The following is a 22,647-nucleotide window of genomic DNA, read 5'->3' as shown; positions in this document are numbered from 1 at the left end:
AGATATGTGGATTTTTATCCACTCAAGATATCAAAACCAGATCACTTTCCACAGCAGATCGACTGTAAGGCTTTATTTAGATGTGAAATCAAACCTCGTCAATCAAAGGTGACGATTCTACAAATAACCGGCATATTCTGAAAGCCAGAAGAGCTTTCATTAGTTTTTATCCATCTGTCCTTACATGAGCTGTCAATTATCAATTGTCTGATTAAAAAAAACAACCTAAATGTCACATTTTAATAATGTATATTTAACTAATGCATACACTCACCGGCCACTTTATTAGGTACACCTTGCTAGTGCCGGTTTGGACCCACTTTTGCCTTCAGAACTGCCTAAGGGGCCGATCACACCGAATGCGCTTTTTGCGTTGAGAGGTGCCTTTTTTGAAGGATTTACTAAAAGCCACGAGTGTTGTGTGCGCTGCTTATCCACCCTGTGCGCTTCTCGTTTTAACTGCATTGCTGTGCCTTGCGGTTTTTGCTCTTGGGCTTGCCGTAAAACAAAAGTCAACTCTGAGTGGAAAAAGCAAGCTACGTTACTCACTTCTTTTTCATTTTTCAATCAAATGAAAGCAGAGGCAGGATTTCAGCTGAGGTGCCAGCAGTATTAGTGTTGTTGAGACTTGTGGTTGACTTGTGATTTTGAGTTCTCCGCAGTTCTATGACTCCACAAATCTTAAATATCACATGACTTAAGCATCACGCAGTTGCTGCAGATTTTTCGGCTGCACATCCACGATGCGAATCTTTCATTTCACCAAATCCCAAAGGTGTTCTATTGGATTGAGATCTGGTGACTGTGGAGACCATTTGATTACAGTGAACTCATTGTCACATTCAAGAAACCAGTCGGAGATGGTTTGTGTTTTATGCACGTTTTCCAGCAGGAAGTTGTCATCAGAAGATGGGTACACTGTGGTCTTGGACATACAACAATACTCAGGTAGGCTGTGGCATTGATACGATGCTCAAGTGGTACTCAAGCGCCACACCATTACACCACCATCACCAGCCAGAACCATTAATACAAGGCAGGATGATCCATTCATGTAGTTAACTCCAAATTCTGACCCTATTATCTGAATGCTGCAGCAGAAATTGAGACTCATCAGACCAGGCAACGTTTTTCCAATCTTCTATTGTCCAATTTTGTTGAGCCTGAGCAAATTGTAGCCACATTTTCCTGTTCTTAGCTGATAGGAGAGCCATCTGGTGTGGTCTTCTGCTGCTGTAGCCCATCCGCCTCCGAGTTGTGCAGTCAGAGATGCTCTTCTACATACCTCGGTTGTAACGAGTGGTTATTTGAGTTATTGTTGCCTTTCTATCAGCTTGAGCCAGTCTGGCCATTCTCTTCAGACCTCTGGCATCAACAAGGCATTTGCAGCCACAGAACTGCCGCTCACTGGATATTTTCTCTTTTTCGAAAAATTCTCTGTGAACCCTAAAGATGGTTGTGGTGAAAATCCCATTAGATCAGCAGTTTCTGAAATACTCAGAGCAGCCCGTCTTGCACCAACAGCCATGCATGTTCAAAGTCAATTAAATCACCTCTCCTCCCTATTCTGATGATTGGTCTGAACTGCAGCAGATTGTCTTGAACATGTCTTGACCAGTTTCTGCCATGTGATTGGCTGATTAGAAATTTGTGTTAACGAGAGAGTTGGACAGGTGTAACTAATAGAATAAAATATTAAAATACATATTAATTACATATTAATACATTTTATATATTATTTGGCATTAAGTTTAAATTATTTTTCTTTTTTCAAATTTTCCATTTTTAATTTAATTTAAAAGTTTCATTTATAAAACGGTAACAGAAAGTTTGTAAGTCATTGTGTTACAAGTCCCAGTAAGAGCAAAATAAAGTTTTTAGATGTTAGAATCAGTTTGCTAGTCTTAAAGACATCTATAAACTAGTGTGCTCTAAAATAATGACAAAGTTTGCATTTAGAAGATATAAACATCCAAAGCTTGTAGTTTGTCACTTTCATCTAAATGAATCAATGATTGTTTTGACATCAACTCATACTTCAGATTCTCATCAAATCCTCTGACCAATCATATGCTCTCTAGTATCTGACATGTCCTGTCCAGAGCAGAGAATGTGATAAAGCGAAATGTCATTGGCTGTTTGTTTAAAAATGAGTGCCTACTCTATGTCCTGCCTAGTCTTCATGGTTAAGTTCAAACTATGTCAGACATTAAACAATAATGCACATTTAAAAACACTTCACAGGACTTTTAACCATATTTTTAATTGTCTCCCAATCCACCCAATCTCAGAAAAATAAAATAAGAGTGTCAAGTGAATATCCAGTGAAGATTAAAGTCAAGCAGAAGCTGACAGATGCAAGACAGAACACAGGCAGTGTTTATTTGTGAAACTTTGAAGTCCAGTCTGTTAATCACCAGCAGCTGTTTAGGGAGAGATTATTTTTCATAAATACCTAAATGGTGCCATTTCTGAAGACCATTTGAAAAGCAGCCCACCTTCCTCTGTCTTCTGATGCATTAGCCAAACATAAAGAATCGCGCACCAAAGTAACATGCAGATATTGACTTATTTACACTACTTTGTTTGGCCAGTTTCCAAAGGTGAATCAACTGCAGAATACTAATGTTTAATTTAAACCTATTTCAGTCAGAAGAGAAAAATATTGATTAAAAAAGAATTCTTCTGAAAAAAGGAGTATTCATTTTTTAATTACCCTTTGTTATTACCTTTTGTTTGATGACCTGTATTTAATTAGTTTGTTTTGAGTCAAATTATTTTCCGTGCAAATGTGCTGCTTTTCCCCCTTGTATTATTATTATTCCACTGCATCGTTTTCAACTAAATCAATTCCTTTAAATCAATATTACATGTCTGTTCATTAATTTGTTTGTTAAGTAGCCATGTAATTAGCAGCATGCTGTACTGTCAGCTATTAATCATCACAAAATAAATTGCTTACAAATGGCATACTTACAGATACTTCAGGGCTTATTTAGCAATTATTATTGTGTATTATAATTTATTTATTACAATTTTATTTCTTAATATTTTATGTAGCAATTGTCAAATTAAATAGAATGAATACAATTTACAAAATAAAAATATAGGTAATTAAGTAAAATTACAGAATAATTTGATATTGCTGACTGCACATTATGACTTACATAATTAACAAGTCATCACTGTAAATTATTGTACATACAGTAAAATAACCAAACATGAATTAATGCAATAAAAACACAAAGCGAAACTTGAATAGATTAATAGACAAATAAATTAATTAATGAATAAATTGCAGGCTCTCAGGTCTCCTAATTCCTGGCCTAATGTTTTTTTTTTCCTCTGAAAACAGCCAATATAGTCCTTCTAACACACAGATCAGCTTATGGACACAGAATGCTGATTCACGGATATGCTGCCTCCCAATAGGGTGCTTATGTAAATAAGAGCTGCCTGGATAAATATTGAAGCTATGGATCATGGTTTCTCTGAGGTCATTGAGCAGAGGTCATGTGATCTGCAAAAGTGCCAGGAGACCTCTAAGTGCTGAGTTAAAGAGGTCATAAAATAAGTAAAAAAAAATCCCCTTGATCTTGATCCCTTGACATATTACTACCATGAAGATTCTGCAGGTTTCTGAACTCAAAACTTTTTTGTTAGTCTAAAAACAGCTAATATTGAAGCCAATCTTCCAAAATGTCAGGTTTTGGAATATGCCACTTTATTTTGTAAAAGTAGTGAGTGGCTAAACTCTGCCTCCACAGGAGATCAACATTACTGCCTGTTTAGCTCCACCCACCAATTAGTATAACGGATTAAACGATTTCATGAATAAATGAGGCTAATCTCCACCTCCACAGAAGAGCAACATCAATATCACAACTGCTTTTATATTACTGCCTTATAAGCCCCACCTACTGATCAGCATATGTAGAAGGTAAATAACTACTTCTACACACTGTAAAAAACAAAAGTTGAGTCGGCTTAACATTGTACAGCAACCAGCGTCAGGACATTTTGGAGTTTACTCAACTTATATTGAGTCAAGTGCAATACTTGTGTTGAAAGTTGAGTCAACTCAAAAAAGCTCTGCAGCAAGTTGCCTTACAATTTCGAGTTGAGTCAACTTTTTTTTTTTTTTTTTTAGAGTGCAGCACTGCCTGTTAGCTCTACCAATTATTAATAATGCATTTTGTTAAAAAAAAAAATTTAGTTAAAATAAATAAATAAATACACATACATACATAAAAACAATAGTTAAAAAATTATTAATAAACAAAATTAGTTTCTGTAATAGGGAGGTTATAGCCCATCTCCACAGAAAAGCAACGGATGCTTCTACATCACAGCCTCATAAGCCCCACCCACTGATTTGCATATGCATAAGTAAAAAAAGAATAAAACAAATGACTGTAATAGTGTAGCTTCTACATCACTGCCTCGTTAGCCCCGCCCACTAATTAGCATATTTAGAAGGTATGAGGTACTTAACAGAAAATAAACATAAAAAATGAAATTGAGATAAAAGCCACTTACTATGCCATTATTTCTACTTTTTCATCTTAATTTAGATTTTTTTTCAGTCAATGTTGAGTTGGTAAGTCATAATTTCAACTTTCTACATAATATACATGCATATTTTTTCTATAATAATTATGACTTGTACGGTAAAAGTTTTGAATGAGTAGAGTTCCTTTTGTTGAACGCTGCACTTTTTGAAACAGACATATTATCAATTCTTTACACCACCTATGTGTGACTGAATGAATATGTATGACTCCTTACATATTAATGTGCTTTCTTTGTGTCTTGAGAGGCGCATCACAGATCCCTTTCAACATCACAATCCTGAAATACTAATCTCAGTCAATAACACAGCGTGGAGGTGTTGTAGAATATAAATCCTCTCATTGCGCTGTGATTTCCAGCTGACTTGGCCGGACTCTGGGCTCTTCTGAAAGAGACACACACACAGATTACAGAAGCACACCTCGCTATTGTTGAAACTCTGTCTGAGTATTTGGGAAAGAAAGGCTTAAGACAGGTGCATGGGGCAGATAAAATGTGATAGACATTTGTCCTTGGTTTTCAAGTTCTCTAAAGATATTAGAAAGAAAACCAATGGGATTGAGTAAAAATGTTAGCATTAAGAGGAGCTACAAAAAGAGAAGTGAGGTAAATGAGAGATTTTTAAAGATGTTATTATAACATTGCAATAAAATAAAATAAAATAAAACAATTAAAGTTAAATTAATGTAAATTAAATCACATAAAATTAATGAAAAGAAAACCAAAAAGAATAAATAAAATTTTATAACATAAAAAACATGTAAAAATAAAATAAAAAATACATTAAAATGAAAGTAAAAAAGATTAAATTAAATTAAATGAAACATTAAAAATAAAATAAAATACATCAAAATAAATGAAGAGATAGAATGAAAATAAAAAATATAATAAAATGTAATAAAAATAACAAAGGAAAAGAAAAAATACAACAAAATTGTATTTAAAAAATTAAAGAAGTAATAAAGGGAAATTAAAAGAAAAAAATACAACAAAACTTTATTAAAAAAAATTGAAACAAAAATAAAAAACAACTGAAAGTAATAAAGAGAAAATAAAACAAAAAACAAAAAATAAACAAAATAGAATTGAAAATAATAAGGGAAAATAAAATATAAATAAAAGTACATGCAAAATGAAATAAAAATAGAATAAGAATGAAAAGACAAAAATGTAAAAAAATATATAATAAAAAGAAGAAAAAAATAATTAAAAATCAAAATATAAAGGGTAAATAAAAAAATAATTGCATAAAATAAAAATAGAAATAAAATAAAAAGGAAGATAAAAATGGAAAAATACGGCCAAATTCTATGAAAAATAAAATAAGAAATAAAACAAAAATACAATTGAAAGTACTAAAGGGAGAATAAAATAAAAATTACATTAAATTAAAATTAAATTTAAAAAGAATAAAAATAAATAAATAAATAAAATTCCATTTAAAAATAATAAATTAATAAAAAATAAAAAATAAATAAATAAACAACATGTTAAATTATCTTATTTGTTGATTGTTCAAAGATTAATTGACTACCGCAAAAGCAACAAAGAGGTGTCCTTTTGCATATAAACTAACCAAAGCTTTCAGTACACCAAGGAATGGCCAGAAGTTATGTGAAATTGTTGTTATTTGTAGGCTCAAGGCAGCTCTTCCACCAGTCTGAGTCCAGACACCTATGAAAGTCCATCCACATTTACACAAGGGCCACTCCATTAAAAATAAGTAATGGTCTGTCAGCCTCGTCCCACGATCCACATTCATCTCAAAGCTCAATTTATGAAGATAAGAGAGCATCATTACCCCTGCTAGCTCTCATCAGCTGTGATTTTTTGGAGGAAGCAGAAGTGCTTTAAGTGAAAGTCGGGTCTGTTCTGAGATCAGTGGGTCAACACTGAGCTCTAGAGACCCATTTCAGCTGGTAATGAGCACTAACATTCACTGCACCTCATTCAAGTCTTATTTAGTGTTTTTTTCCAAATGAAACTAGAAGGTGTGACTGCTTCGGTCAAGTAATTGGAATGATCCACCAACCCTGCTGTCATTAGGAGGATTAGTAAGAGCCCTATACTAATTAGATCCCTTATCTCTAACATTTCAAGGAAAAACTGACAAAGAAATGTCTTGATTTTAATTTAAGCACTTGGTTAACCTACAGCAGTGAAAATAGTGGACCTTCTATTTCTTCACTAAGATACAGTACACTAACCGGTCACTTTTAAAAGGTACACCTTTCCATCTGCTTGTTAACGCAAATTTCTAATCAGCCAATCACATGGCAGCAACTCAATGAATTTAGGCATGTAGACATGGTCAAGACAATCTGCTGCAGTTCAAACTGAGCATCAGAATGGGGAAGAAAGGTGATTTAAGTGACTTTGAACGTGGCATGGTTGTTGGTGCCAGACAGGCTGGTCTGAGCATTTCAGAAATCTCTAGGGTTTACAGAGAATGGTGCGAAAAAAACAAAATATCCAGCAATGTACTTTAAATATTTAAATTTTGTTACTATTTATTTATTAATTTCCCAAGAACAAGCAGGAACTGAAGACAGTTACAGTAGAGGCCAGGCAGAACATCACCAGGATTGAAACCCAGCTTCTGGTCACGTTCCAGACTTCAGGCTGTAATTGACTGCAAAGTATTAGCAACCAAGTATTAAAAAGTGAATGTTTGATTTATGATTGTTATTCTGTCCAATTACTTTTGGACCCTTAACAAGTGGGAGGCACATATGCAAACGGCTGTAATTACTACAGCGTTCACCTGATTTGGATGTAAATACCCTCAAATTAAAGCTGACAGTCTGCAGTTAAAGCAAATCTTGTTCGTTTGATTTTAAATCCATTGTGTTGGTGTATAGAGCCAAAAATGTAAGAATTGTGTCAACGGCTTGATATTTATGGACCTAACTGTATATTTTCAGTGAGAGAATTCTAGCCTGTGTTTAGCTAAAGTGCACTGAAGTCAGGTTTTAAGTAAGACTGATATGTGATGTAATTACTGTATCATCACTGAGAGAGGAAATCTATCTTTTTTTGTTAAATCGTTAATCTGAGGTAATTAGTCTACCTTTATTATTGTGTAATTCCATATAAAGTGTGAGCCAGCGTGGATGGTTACCATCCCATAACTTGTGGTTCGCTTGTGGACCTCTAAAATGTTTACATTTTTTCAACTCGCGGCGGCTGGAAAATGTGAGCGGGACATACCACATTTACATCCCTTCCTATTTAAAGACGCAATATGTGAAAGTCCCCTTTTGTTGACTCAATATCAGACCTGTGCATTACAAGGCCCTGTTTTTGGTTGAATTTAAATTAAATAAATACTTCACGCGAGCCGATCAAACAAGTCCAGCGGGCCTCATGTAGCCTGCTCGCTGTAAAATGCCCAGGTCTAAATGTCAGTTAAATAACAGGCTTAGGATAGGATAGCCACATGTAAAATGTAACATATATCCTCTATTTCATTATAATCTTAAAATACATTTCAATTGTATTGCATTGAAAACTTTTAGTTAAGTCAACTAAATGATTTACTGTTTAAATCTTAGGTACACTAAACTTGAAATTTTTAAAATATTTTTTAAAGATTTTTTAAGGTTCAATCAATCTGTAGGAGCTTAACGTGTGGGATCGTGTTGACAACATTGTCATCTACAACCAAAACCTTTCAACAATACTGGCAAGAACGTTTTCCAATCTTAGTACTTTCATTGTCATGTAAATAAACACCCTGAAAGATGTTGAAAGTAAAGTCACATTGGTGGGCAATTCAGCACAACACTAAATCCAGTATAATAACGCCACCATCACTCAGAGACAAACCAAGTGTTTTTCTGCTGAATAAGGCTGTAAATTAGATGCTCAAGGGGCCAAATTCACCCCCCAAAAACACCATTGGTTTAACAGCACAGGTCTATCCGTTCAGTGTGATTGAGGACCAGGCCTCAGCATTGCGAGTGAGAAACACTAGAAGGAGTTTGTTTTAGAAACTCATTATCATGGCAAACATCTGTAATTTATCTTCTTAAGGCTAGACTCTGTCAGACATCACCTTTTATTGTCTTTCTTTCTCTTATGTGCAATTCTCCACAAACGCCAACAGTTTAGCTAGCAATTGTTGTGATGATACATTTATTTTGTCAGGGAATAGAGATAGCTTCTGTTTGGATAATGCATTGTTGACTCACATTACTGTCATAGTAACTGTGATCTATGGCTTTCTTTAAAGAACAGTTCATGCTAAAATGCAACTCAATGGATGCTGCCTGCTGCCACTTTAAGTGTCCAAAAAAGATATAAAAGTATGTTTAAATAAATAAACATGTGAAAGGCTGTATGACCGATATAACAGACATTGTGAAAAGGCAAAACAAAACAGAAATAAAACTAAATTCTTATTTTTATTCAAATAATATATTATAATGTGCATGAGGTAGGCTAATTTATTTTTATACTTTTAATGATGTATCATTCAATTTTAGAGTCCTTTAGAGCAGGCCCAGTTCTTTTCTTACCGACCGCAAAAGGGTAGGCTGAAAGAAATCCCAGGTGGGCAATTTTTACGGATGAGGTTAGGAGATGGAATAGCAAAAATATTGATGTAATAATGTTCTTGCAGTCAATATAAGCACAAACATGGTTTTAATCCAGTCAACATTCAGATTGGACGATTACTAGACTAATAAGCCCATAAATTCAAGTAATATTAGAATTTTTTCAAAGATAGATCGAAGTTTGTGAAAAAATTAATATTCAGGTAATATTTTAATGAGAAAAATTCAGAATTTCGCATAGTTGTATTTTGATATCATCACTGTCTTTTGCATTGAGGGCCAGGACCATGGCCTCTCCACAAAAGTCTCCCAGTCCCACCTATTTATAATTCATTCATTCTCGTGTCGGTTTAGTTCCTTTATTAATCCGGGGTCGCCACAGCAGAATGAACTGCCAACTTATCTAGCACGTTTTGACGCAGCAGATGCCCTTCCAGCCGCAACCCATCTCTGGGAAACATCCACACACACACACACACACACACACACACACACACACACACACACACACACACACACACACACACACACACACACACACACACACACACACACACAATTTAGCCTACCCTGTTAACCTGTACCGCATGCATTTGGACTGTGGGGAAAACCGGAGCACCCAGAGGAAACCCACGCGAACGCAGGGAGAACATGCAAACTCCTTACAGAAACGCCAACTGAGCCAAAGTTCAAACCAGCGACCCAGCGACCTTCTTGCTGTGAGGCGACAGCACTACCTACTGCGCCACTGCGTCGCCCCTATTTATAATATTTATTATAAATGAATATTTAAAATGTATATTTATTTTAAATAAATAAAAGTATTATTTTATGTCAAAAATAGATGTTTTATTTAGCCTCTATTGACAGTAATTGCAGAGTCAACCGGGTGTGCTGATGTTTTACTGAAACAAGAGTGAAGTACAAAGCCTCTTGTAGCCTACATCTGAAATCTTTTTTATGCTGAATAACATATCTACCCCGTGTTCCAATATAAAAAATAGTGGTAACTACAATAAAGCAGTGAATTTGAAGCTTTAGTTGACATTACCTAGTTAAATCTCCATATAGCACTATTTAGCATTTATGTGGCAAATGAAAATGAAACCATTTACACAAATGGTATCAGAGAAAAAGCATGAAGAGACCAGATGTAAACCAGTCGATGCAAAAAAAAAAAAAAAAACATTAGTAACTCTCATCTACAGCCACAGCAGACAGTCTGGATCAAGAAGCCCTGACCTAAGCTTTTGGACACCGCTAAAACCTGGCCATTAGTGTTCATACATGCTTTCCATGCCAAAGCCATTATTCCACAAGTTCCCCATGTTGCCAGGCAACACACAGACTGACAGCTTGTCTGCAGAAATGTAATACAGTCAAGTGATGCAATACAACTGGTGTTGTTATATAAAAAATCTGCACTTTTGGGAAAACTGCCAATCCAATGAAATATCCGTCCATCCTTTCGCCACTTGTTGCACGGTTGTGTGCCAATCGAACCTGACCGACAGGCACAGGAAGACTATGTTCCACTGCTGCCTTTCAATAAGAGAGGGCAAAGGCAGACCACAGCTAAACAAACTCAGATTGTGTTTGTTCACTCTAAATGAGATCTCAGATTCCTCCAGAGAGTGAATTCCCAATCTGAGGAGAGCACTGAGCATTTCTTTGTCCAATCAATCTCCCAGAACTGGAGTGAAAGTCCACCAGTCTGACTACATTTAGGTTAGAGATGCTATTTTAAAGTAGTCCTATTTTGTGGTTTAAAATGTTCCTTTTATTTGACATAAGTTCACAATACACACAATACAATATTTATAAAGCACATTTAAAAACAACCAAGGTTGACCAAAGTGCTTTAAATATGAATATTAAAGACAGAGAAGCAGAATATAAAAGAAACATTTAACAAATAAAATTAATGAAACAGTGATCAAGGAGTATTAAAAGCGAGAGAAAATAGATATGCCTTTAAAACTGACTTGAACACAGAAATGAAGGGGGAAAGTAATGTGAATTGGTAGACTGTTCCAGAGTTTAGGACCAGCAACAGCAAACGCTCGATCACCTTGTTTTTTAAGGTTTGTTCTGGGCATGGTGAGTAAATTGAGATCATAAGATCTCAATGATTGAGAGGGGGTATACGGACAAAGCAAGTCTGTAAGGTACTGAGTAGGAAGAATCTTGGAGGCTTTGTAAACAAATAATAAAATTTTAAAATAAATTCTGTATTTAATGGTAACCAGTGAAGTGCAGCTAAAATAAGAGTTACCAACTCATACTTGCGCGTGCCAGAGAGTAGTCTAGCAGCTGCATTTTGTATCAGCTGCTGATGAGAGAGACACATATCCAAAGATTTATTTCCTCATAAAAATATGGTCTAATTTCTAAAAGAGTTTCAAACTATTTGTTTGATATATTTGAGGATTAATTTTTTTTAAATCTCTACTTTCTGAGTGCCTGCTCTTCTCTGATTGGTCAGATGACCCTACTGTTTACCAAGATGAAACACTCATTAACATATCTGATCAGGAAGTTGCTGATCTCTTCCTTCCCTCTGTAATTGTAAAAGCTGTAAATATCTATTGCTTCTACTAAATTCAATTCAAGCACACATCAGATAATAAAACATGGAAATAATTAGCTGATCAACCTGAGCCTCCATCACATTCACAAACAGCTGTATTACACACTGAGGGTGCTCTCACACTTCGGTCGATTGCCTGGTCCAAACCCAAGTTCAATTGTCCGCCCTTGCCACCTTCTCAGTTTGTGTTTACACTGTCGTCAAGCTGCTGTTGTGTGTACAGCTGTTGCTAGGTGACAGCCACAAAAGCTAAGGCACCAAAATGGAAAGACAAATGCACATTGTGGTCGTTCTGCTTTTACTGAATATTTTAGTTTTGGTAACATACAGCCACTTGCGTCTATCTGCAACAAAATTATTTAAAACGTTCAGAACTTTTTGGAAGACACAAGCAGACATTATCGCTGTGTTTGCCCTGGCTCGATCCCACTTATCACCAAGGTACAGTACGTGATACATAAAAGTTTGTTGTACAGTTGGTGGTTCAAATCCATTATTTGGTATGATTGCATTCATGTGAGAAGTGAACCGGATCAGAGTTTGTGCGAACCGTACCCCAGACCACCTCTTTCAGGCAGACACGGTTCCTGGGTGCACGCAAAAAGTTTAGAAGACATTGTTCACACTAACTAAATTTACCTAACTCTGGCGTCAAATGAACCCGGTGTAGACCAAAAGTGCTAATGTGTAAGCTCCCTGAGTGAAAGGTAATATTTAAAAAATAGCGGGGCACTTTAAACATACCTTACTTTGTTTAGGAGATCTCCTAAACAGGTTTACATACTACAACAAAGTCAAAATTAATCAATTTAATAATAATAATAACAATAATAATAACAACAATAATAATAATATTAAAAATAATGTCTGCAGCCACGGCTCAATTTTCAGATGTCTGAGTTTTCCCCCATCCACACTAACACGGAGCAGCAGCATTTAAAAATAAAAACGGCCTCTTCAGCATTTTCAAAAAGCTCCGTTTTTGGTGTTCAAACTCCGGGGTAGTGTGGACAGATGGCGTAACCGTAGCAAAATGTATGCGTTTTATGTTAGTGCAAACGAGGCCAGTATTTGTGTAATACAGTGTGGATGGGGAACAACAGAGACATCTGAAAACAAAGGTGTGGTTGCAGGCGTTCACCTATCTGAAATCTGATTGGGGTTTTATCTCAATATTAAGTGGCCTACACAAAGTTTAGTCTTGCATCCTCTACTTGTGAGTTCAGACTTCGCAAGTTTGATATGGAAAACAAACTCCCGAGGACACATCGGGTAAATCTTCAAAGGCAATAGTGTATCTTCATAACGTCATTCGCATCACCCTGGCTGCGTTGTTTCACATCTCAGCAATGAAATGAAAACCTGATATAAGGAACTGCCTATTTTCACTTTGATATCAGCAACTTATTCAGGCGTCGTGGTACATATTTAAATGACCGTCATCTACACTGTATGCATATTCATAACAACACAGAGCCTATAACATTACTCCGTCCATTCAGTTTCAGTGAAATATACAAAATATACCCTCTCTTTTGCTAAATATCAGTTTTAATAATCAATAATGGCCATTATAAAAGTATTACGTACAATAAGTTAAATCAATGTACGTGGTTATATAAATTAATTTATTAACTTATCTTTGTGCTCAGTCAAAACATGTTACCTGAGAACAAGTAATTGATTCAAAAGACCATAATTCGAGGAATATGTTGTTAAATATAGACAACAAGATGAATTAAATATCATGTTTAACAACTACAGTGAGCTTAGATCCAGCAGTAGATTCTTGATGACCTGTCAGACGTGCTTCTTGATCTTGTGTTTCTGTGTCTGAAACTCTGCATTTCCAAAAGCCTTCTCTGTTCTGATTGGCCAAATGGTCCAATCTGTTGTAAGTGGTCTAGCACCCTTACAGAAACAAACGTCCATCTTTTTGAAGTGCTTTTCCAGTGCAAAAAAACCTGTAATTTTTATGTTGACAACACAAACTAAATCATCCAGGTCTAAACTACAATGACAGCATTTGAAAGTCAAAGTAAACACTGTTTGTGAGCAGCTAATGAAGACCTTAAGCTGGCATTATGCAAATACTGTACAACTCATTTCAGGCACTTGAGAATCAGCTTTTTCACTTTGGAAGCCAATAGCTCCATTTATTGTACATTTTTTTTAAAATTTGCAGAAATTTAATACAGTAAAACAGAAAAAAAGGCATAACATAAGCTCTTAAACCTCTTAGTCAGCGCCAGGACGTGGCGGATATATATATATTTATATTTATATATATATCTTAAATCAAGACTAGACAAGAAAAATGGCATGAGAAAATTCAATGGTGCTCAAAACTTCTGCTTGAGATTATATCTCATTGAGATTATTTTTTCTGACCCCATTGGCAAATAATTTTCATTCTGCTTTAAACCAAACAATCACTTAATTTTGATTGTTTTTTCCCCCCAGAAAACAAAACAATTTCTAATGCTACTTCATCTGTCTAGTATGTATAAAGATATTTAGATTGAAAACAGGACAATACTACTAAGTTAATTTTTTTATTTCATTATTATTATTATAACAGCTCAGGGATGTTCAAGAACAACTTTGGAACTTTGGCTGGAAATGAATGCTTTTCTTCTTGTTATCAGATTCATTGATTAATCAAAATAATAATCAATAGATTAATAGATTATTAAAATAATTGTTAGTTGCAGCCCTTGTTATAGTTACTAAAATCTAAACAAAGCAGTCGAGTGTTTTGAAGTTCTGCATATGCATATCTCTGAGCCACAGATGAAGAATCTAACTAATATGGATTCATAGTAATTGCATGGAGGAATGTTGTACTGGGTTAATTGGATAAATCTCACTTGTTAAAAGAACTTTACTTCTCAAAAAAAAAGGAGGGAAGATGTACCGCTTTTCAAGGATTAGCATGAATTAGATGGCAAAGTACAGTGGTGTAATTGATTCCTATAAGCCTGGCTCACAGCGAGATGGTTAACATTGAGGGATTAAAAAAAACTGCAACCGCCAAGTAAAAGAGACAACCAGGGATAATGAACTGAAGGTGCTTTGTTATGAATGACACCTCCCATACTGTTCTAATGAGCACGATGGGTATTACCAGGAACGAAAAACATCCAGTATCAACGTACATGGGAAAGCGAATCGCCTCACAAGGTCACCCATTTTTCTCCTGTCACATTAGCAAGACGTCTTGTTTTTTATGTGTACTTCATCTTCAGCATACTGTACCCACACTTAAATCTTGTAAATAATACAGAGTGCTGAGCTGTGCAGAACTGGATATCATGCAGTGTCCAGCCTCTAGGAAATCGTGTATCGGTATCAGTGAAACGTGAGCCTGGAATAAGATTTTCTGGAGGACAGAATGGAACAGAAAGTGTTGGAGGTATCACTCCAGATGCCCTTGCTGTAACCCTGCAGCTCTTCTTGCTAACAGGCACTCGGAGCGATCGTGGTGTTACTCACAGGTTCAAACTGACTGTGTAAGTTCATGCCACTGATGTTCTAAATGACACCCGAGGTCCTCCAGAGGTGCTTTGAAACTCCTCAAATTATGTGGGTTTTCTTCTTGTTTGCTGAAGGCTGCGGTCAGACTAGGAAATCTGAGGATATTCTACTCTGAATCCCCCTTCCTGATCACTTTAAAGGAATAGTCTGAGGGAGCTTAAGATTGAAATCCTAGGATCGTCCCTGGATAATTATAGAGAACTCCTATATATTTCTAAGAGAAAATCCTTAAAAGTAATTGAGATTTTAGTGTTTTGTCTTTTGAGGAAACACTGTGGCAATACATATATAATATATCTGTGAGCAAGGACATGTTTATTTGATGTAAAAAAATGGGTTTTTGGGTTTGTATATCATTTTTTGATTATCATTTAATGGAACAACAATTTAAAAATCTAAATTCGTAATCACCCTACACTCAGGCCATCCAAGATGTACTGTTGGTGATTTATTTTTATTCAGAATATTACATTTTTTGTATATATTAATATATTTAGTATTCATTCAATGCTAGTGAATGGTTAAGGGTTTGAAATACCAGAAACATAATAATAATAATTTATATTAATCTGATATTGATATAATGTTGATTTTGAGAAATGGGTTATGTAATACATTTATTCATTTTGTTTTCGGCTTAGTCCCTTTATTAATCTGGGGTCGCCACAGCGGAATGAATTCCTAACTTATCCAGCATATGTTTTTACGCAATGGATGCCCTTCCAGCTGCAACCCATCACTGGGAAACAATCATTATACATTTATTACTTAATAGAGCCAATTTCCTCTCCTTATGTGCCTTACCATCTTGATTAGCTGTAACATTATTAATAATTCAAATAAACTATAATTTCACATTTTTTGCCTTTTAAGAAAAATCTGAACTATCTGTGGATATTTGGTTTTTAATAAATCACGAATACCCCTTTTGTTACAGATCATCTTTATGTACAAATAATATTACAATTATATTATTTTGTATTAATTATAATTTGTTTATTTGTATATGCATTTACATTTAATTTGAATATAAATTAGGAAGAATGATATACCTGTACATTAAAATGACATGTACATGCATACCGTATAACTCATTTATTTATGACAATACACTGTATGTCATAACACATACAGTTGAAGTCAGAATTATTAGCCCCCCGGAATTATCAGCCTCCGTGTTAATTATTTTCCTCCAATTTCTGTTTAACGAAGAGAAGATTTTTTTTAACACATTTCTAAACATAATAGTTTTAATAAGTCATTTCTAATAACTGATTTATTTTATCTTTGCCATGATGACAGTAAATAATATTTTACTTGATTATTTTTAATTATATATATATATATATATATATATATATATATATATATATATATATATATATATATATATATATATATATACATATACATACATACACATACATTTATACACACATAAATGGGTTACATAGATGTATAAATGTACCACTATATTGTTTAAATGTATTAAATTAATAAAGACAATTAAATATATTAAAAGTATAACTGAAAACATTTAAAACAAAACTAAGTAATTATTATAAAAGACATATAAAAGCGAACTACGCTGTACATTTTAAAAATATACACTACCTGACATAAGTATTGTCGCCTTTCCAAGTTTTAGTAACAACAAATAATAACTGAATCAGAATGGTATCAGAAGTGGCTTTTATGAAAGGCAATGGCCTCTAGATTACGCTTATTTTACCACAATATAATATGATTATGCCTTGATTTTTAATTATTTAATTAGGGCAGTATAACGGACTGACTTTGCTTAGACAAAAGTCTTGTCACCTAAAAGAATGTACCGTATAGAATATAAAGTCATGGTGCAGTGGAAAAATAATTAATATTGTCTGTGACTCCTATGAGCTTGGAGGACTGAATCCATACATCTCTGCAATGACTCAAATAACGTATTAATAAAGTCACCTGGAATGGCAAAGAAAGCGTTCTTGCAGGACTCCAAGAGTTCATCAAGATTTCTTGGATTTATCTTCAATGCCTCCTCTTTAATCTTACCCCAGACACGCTCAATAATGTTCATGTCTGGTGACTAGGCTGGCCAATCATGGATAGCACTGACCTTCTTTGCTTTCAGGAACTTTGATGTGGAGACTGAAGTTTGAAAAGGAGCACAATTCTGCTGAAGAATTTGCCCTCTCCTGTGCTTTTTAATGTAATGGGCAGCACAAATGTCTTGATACCTCAGGATGTTGACGTTGCCATCCACTCTGCAGATCTCTCGCATGCCCCCATGCCCCCATACAAACCATGATTGTTCCTTGATATTAACAGTAACATAATTCTGAATTTAAATAAACATTTAAATTACACAATCTATAATAATTCAAATACATGTACAAAATTGACCAGGGATAAACCATACCAAACATCACCGGTTACTGAGTATATCACGAGGATGAAGATATTCAGTCATAAATCAAAACTTTATCTGTTTCTAACTACACAAAGCTAAAAAATGTCCTCTGAAGCCTGACATACATGGCGCATGTCACATGCACCACTTTCAGTGTCATTTTTAGATCTCGACAGCTCCTAGTCACCATTCACTTTCATTAGAAGGAAATGATCAGCGCCAACATATTCCCTAAGATCTCACGTTTGACAGAGGAAAGAAAAATCACACAGGCCTGGAATGACAAGGACATGAAAATGACGACAGGTGAACCATAGCAGTCTGATCCCAAACGCACACGGATCACAAGACAACCGTTATTAATTCCATTCATCATCATCTTCACCTTTATCTCTGCCTGTCCGCTTTCTGCACGGGACGTCTCGTCTTAAATTCAAAGAACAAGCAATGAGCAACACTTCCACCTCGGGTGTAAAATGTTGTGAGATCTATCAAATATAATGAGCAATTCCTATAAAGACTCTTAGGAGATCCAAAAAAAGCCCCTTTTCTCACATTGATAGCTGATAAAGCGTGTGAAATGTGACGCTTTAAATCAAAGGAGGAGACAAATCTAATCTGAAACACTCAAATGCCCTCTAGAGCCGTTAACCTTCATTCACAGGAGCCGCCGCTGCCCAGTACCAGTAAATGATTTGATAAGTTAATGCACCATTCGGACATTAAGCTTGTCGGCTCGGTTTTACCTCCATATGATATTAAAGGCTCTAGACCTTTCCTATTATAGAGACCCAAGCGGAGACATAGAGAGGGAGAGCTGATATTATTGGCCTCGACGCTCCCTTTTGTCGAGTCACATGAAACCATAAGAGCGACATCACACCTGAGGAAAGAAGAGATGCAATAGCAAGCAATTACGGCACTGTCTCAGCCTGCAAATGTGACATGACAGTCCTGTCCTGTAGGCATGAGAACTCGAGGAGAGATTTCCTCCTCAATCTCACACAACATGTGGGCTCGCTCACTAGATCCATCACATGCTGTCATGCCTAAAGTCTAATGATAAGGAGGATTCCCACACAGAAAGAGATTTTTCAATCCAACAGCCCACTTATGAAGAGCTAGTGTGAACATATCAACATTTGTGGGAGTTTTTTTTTTGTACTCAGTATAAAAAGGCAAGAAATTATTTATATTTGGTCATTTCACTAGGAGTACATTTGGTCTGAATCAGATTATGATGTGAATATGACAATATTAGGGCCTAGAATAGAATAAAAATCTTGATATTCAGTGGGGCAAATAAGTATTCAACATGTTACCATTTTTCACAGAAAACACACTTCTAAAGATGCTGTTGACTTTTAATACTTTATATAAAGAGTAAAAAGCTTTTTTGGTGATGCCTCTCATATGGAGAATAGACATGGGCCGGTATAAGTTTCTGACAGTATGATAACCTTGGATAAAAAGATCACAGTTTCCAGGTATCATGGTATTGTGTTTACTCAGGGTTTCTGCAGGTTTTTTAGGTCAAATTTAAGACTTTTTAAGACCCTTTCAAAGAATGAAATTTTAGACTTCGACAAGGTTAAGATTTTTCTAATTGCCCTTTATTTTCATGAGGAATCGTGTAGATGTTTTTATTTTTTCCTGATTAGGGAATTTAATTGGGGGAATTTTTTTGTAAAAATGTCAAACAGCTGTTGTGAATCTTTTTGCAATGAAAAAACTTGAATATAAAAAAAAATAAGGTTTTATTGAGATGTGTTGTTGGTCATTAGATGGACAGGCCCAAACTGACTATAGCTTTACTTGGACAAAGCTAAATTAAGACCAGTTTAAAACAATTTAAGATCTGCAACACAATATTTCAGTGCATTAAAGACTTTTTAAGGGCTAAGATTTAGGCTTTGAAATTAAAGATATTATAAGACCCTGCAGAAACCCTGTTACTGCTGTAAAATATATATTTTTAAATGTCTTAGTTTAAAATATATATATATACAGTAAACATGTGAGGCTACATAATTAAAATAAACCATTGACTTCTAATATCTTTATTAGCTTCAAAAACACAGATTTCCTTAAAACACATGAAAAAACTACTTCACATATACCTTAGAAACGGTATAACAAAACATTTTTGCGGTTTTAATATCCTGACTTTTCCAAACCGTGATAAACCTTGAAACTGGTCATCATCCCATCCACAATGGAGAATGAAGTCACATGCATTGCTCAGGTGTGTATTTTTTCACAGACTTCAACAGAGTTTAAAAATCTTAAAGGCTCTGTGGGTCTCGTCCATCAAATCTGATCTTCATCATCCTGATAATGTAGATGTTTTTGAAGCAGCTAATTTTAATTTACAATGGTGAAGGGCAGAAGGTTGCTGAAGAAAAGAGTTTTCAGCTGCTGTCTGGGCTTTCACTGCCATTCTACACCTCACTACACTTGTAAGAGTCTAAATTATCATATGAATTTGTTTATTTGGCAAAACATGTCTTTTCACCAAGACGGTCCTTACTGACTCCAAAGGCAGATGCTGATTAGATCACGGCCTGGTGTGTGGACTTTGGGGTTTTTCGATGTGGTCACATGTTGATTGGTCAGTTTGTATGTCTCAGTATTTGGCCTTTGGTCACATGGTCAAGTAAGATACAAAATAGTTGGTAAACTTTGCTCTGGTCTCTTTTCCTGCTTTGCTCCTCTTCAGCTCTGGAGTCTATCTTCTCTGACTTTACTGCTATCAGGCTATCTCTTTGTTTCTCTCTCCCTCCCCTGTCTCTCCCTCTCTCTCAGGTAACTTTATTTTACATTTAAGCTGGGTACAATTATTATCATGTTTTTATCATTTCATGTTTTATCATTTGATACAGTTATTTGCAAAAAAATCAGTTGTAACCATTAAGAACTGTCATTAAATAATTACATTTTTAAATATTTGTGAATCACTTTTGATGATAAAAAGTATAAAAAAATCATATTTTTAAATGATAAAACAAAATGTCAATAACATTGATAAGCTCTGGACTTTTTTACTCTATATTGATGTAAGAGCACAACAACAGAAATGTGCATCATTGAGAATCTAAGTGTGCTGAGATGTATCAAATTTTCAGACACCGAAAATTTGTTGGCCGGAAATAGGTTATGCCATTTGATACACCCTACAATTTTTGTGGCTTCAGTCATTGTTGATATACTCTTTTAAATCTGGAATCATTAACAACTTGTATCGAAATATATATCGTTATCATTCTATATGAAAAATAATAATCAGGTTGCATTTTTGCCATATCGCCCAGTCCTACTACTAAGACATTTTTTCCTTCATTTTAAGTTTATCTAAGCTTGTATTAAACATAATATGTACTGTATGTGAGACTCTTATTTTGAAAACTGGAGGAGAAGGAATATTAAAAAAGGAAACCGCAAAATGCAGGATATACAGAATACACAATAATTCAGCGCTGTCTCGAAGGTCTGTTTAGATGTATTTTTGTTAGTTTAACATGTATAATGTGAAATTTGCAGTGTATGTCAGTAACAATCACAAGTAAACATCCTTTGCAAGTGCTTTAGCCAGTATTTAGTCACATAATCAACCATATTCTTATTTAGTGATTTGAAACACATCTTATGACATTATGTTATAAATATTGTGTTGAAAAAGGTGTAGTATTAATATTTAATGTTTATTGAAAACATTTTTCTGAATTTTTGATGAACAAAGTTTTAATAGTTATAAAAGTTATAATATTTTACCATATCATAGATCACATGGTCAGCTGTCTCTTTGATGTCTACAAAAATACAGTTTCTGAAAGTTTAAAAGGAGCAGATGCACCCATTAGCTAAAATTTAATGAAAACTATACAGCCTGCAACAATATTAATAATCAACATAATCCCCTACTGTACATAATGCAAGTCAAACCTCTGGTCATCAGCATCATCATCATCAACAACAACTTTCAGTTCATATTGTGTACCTGGAGTTAAATCAGACTGGCTCAATTAAAGCACCACCTCCAGTGTTTGGGAAACTGGGTCAATTTGAGGAACTGTCTCTACAAGATTGGAACTGTCGCCAGTTCTCCAGTGTCTAAATATCATTTAATTTATCCATCGGCAGCCAGAAACCTGCTGAACTGAATGCTAATGCTGGCCGCAGAGGGAAGACACAAAGCAGGAGGATCACAGCCATTTGCATTCACTCAATGACTGCACAGGTGTGTGTCTGACTGCCGAATCTGAAGCCCGAGATTCTCCTTGGAGATTTAAAGTAGAGCATCTCTTATTCAGGAGCCGTTCTTTAATCGGCTCCCTGCACCTGCGGCTTTGGCAAGTCATCAGGCACAAACTCTTGAAACTACCATAACTTACACAACTAATTTTAAATAAATCTTTACCGGCAGACTTACACCTGGGGACCAGATTTACAGTAAAATGACTGTCCGTAAAATGAAAGTTTTCAGCAGCCACTAAGATAATGTGCACCTTCTGGATCAAAAGTTTTTGAAACTTTATTTTTTTATACTAATCTTAATTTTATTGATGGAAATTCTGCTAAAAATGTTTGATAATAATGAAGCTTGCTGAACAACTTAAACAGCATTTGCAGCCTGATTTCAGGAGGAAACGTAACTATTTTATGTTTTGTTAGTTTAGTGGCTAATTTATATGAAATGAGTTTTGCTGTATGAAAAAGAGTTGTTTTTAAAAGGAGGTGTGGCACCAAACCCCATCCCTAATCCCGATCGTCATTGGGGGAAGTAAACTGTTGTAAATTGTACAAATGAGATTTGCCACTAAATCAAAAATTTACGAATTGCCATGAGAAAGCATTGGTATTTCTTTATTTCAGTTATTTGCCAAGCAAATACTTATTTTCATGTAGTTAAGTGTAATAATCAATCATTTTAATTAAAACACACCTTTGATGAAATTATAAGATAGTAAACCAAAAAAAAAAAA

The 22,647-nt window shown here is 34.9% G+C and overlaps 1 protein-coding gene across 9 annotated transcripts in view; it reads right to left on the bottom strand.

Moving 5' to 3' along the window:
- The window catches only part of nek11 (NIMA-related kinase 11), a 246,927-nt gene that overhangs the window by 88,970 nt on the left and 135,310 nt on the right, over window positions 1-22,647 (bottom strand). Inside the window, exon 17 of one of the 9 annotated variants that reach the window (XR_015511922.1) lies at window positions 4,789-4,957. The exons of 6 other annotated variants lie outside the window; for them this stretch is intronic. Coding sequence is in view for 2 of the 3 variants with exons in the window: in XM_087287721.1 (XP_087143847.1) it covers window positions 4,844-4,957 (114 nt within the window). In the remaining variant the exon portion in view is untranslated. Of the gene's footprint in view, window positions 1-3,704; window positions 4,958-22,647 lie in introns of those variants that run through there. 2 more of the 9 variants (XM_087287721.1, XM_087287722.1) reach the window with 2 other exon arrangements.

Source organism: Danio rerio, chromosome 16 (assembly GCF_052040795.2).
Source record: "Danio rerio strain M-AB ecotype USA chromosome 16, GRCz13ab, whole genome shotgun sequence".
Taxonomy (NCBI): domain Eukaryota; kingdom Metazoa; phylum Chordata; class Actinopteri; order Cypriniformes; family Danionidae; genus Danio; species Danio rerio.
Note: the sequence above shows the minus strand (reverse complement) of the source record. Positions and strands in the feature narration are given on the sequence as shown.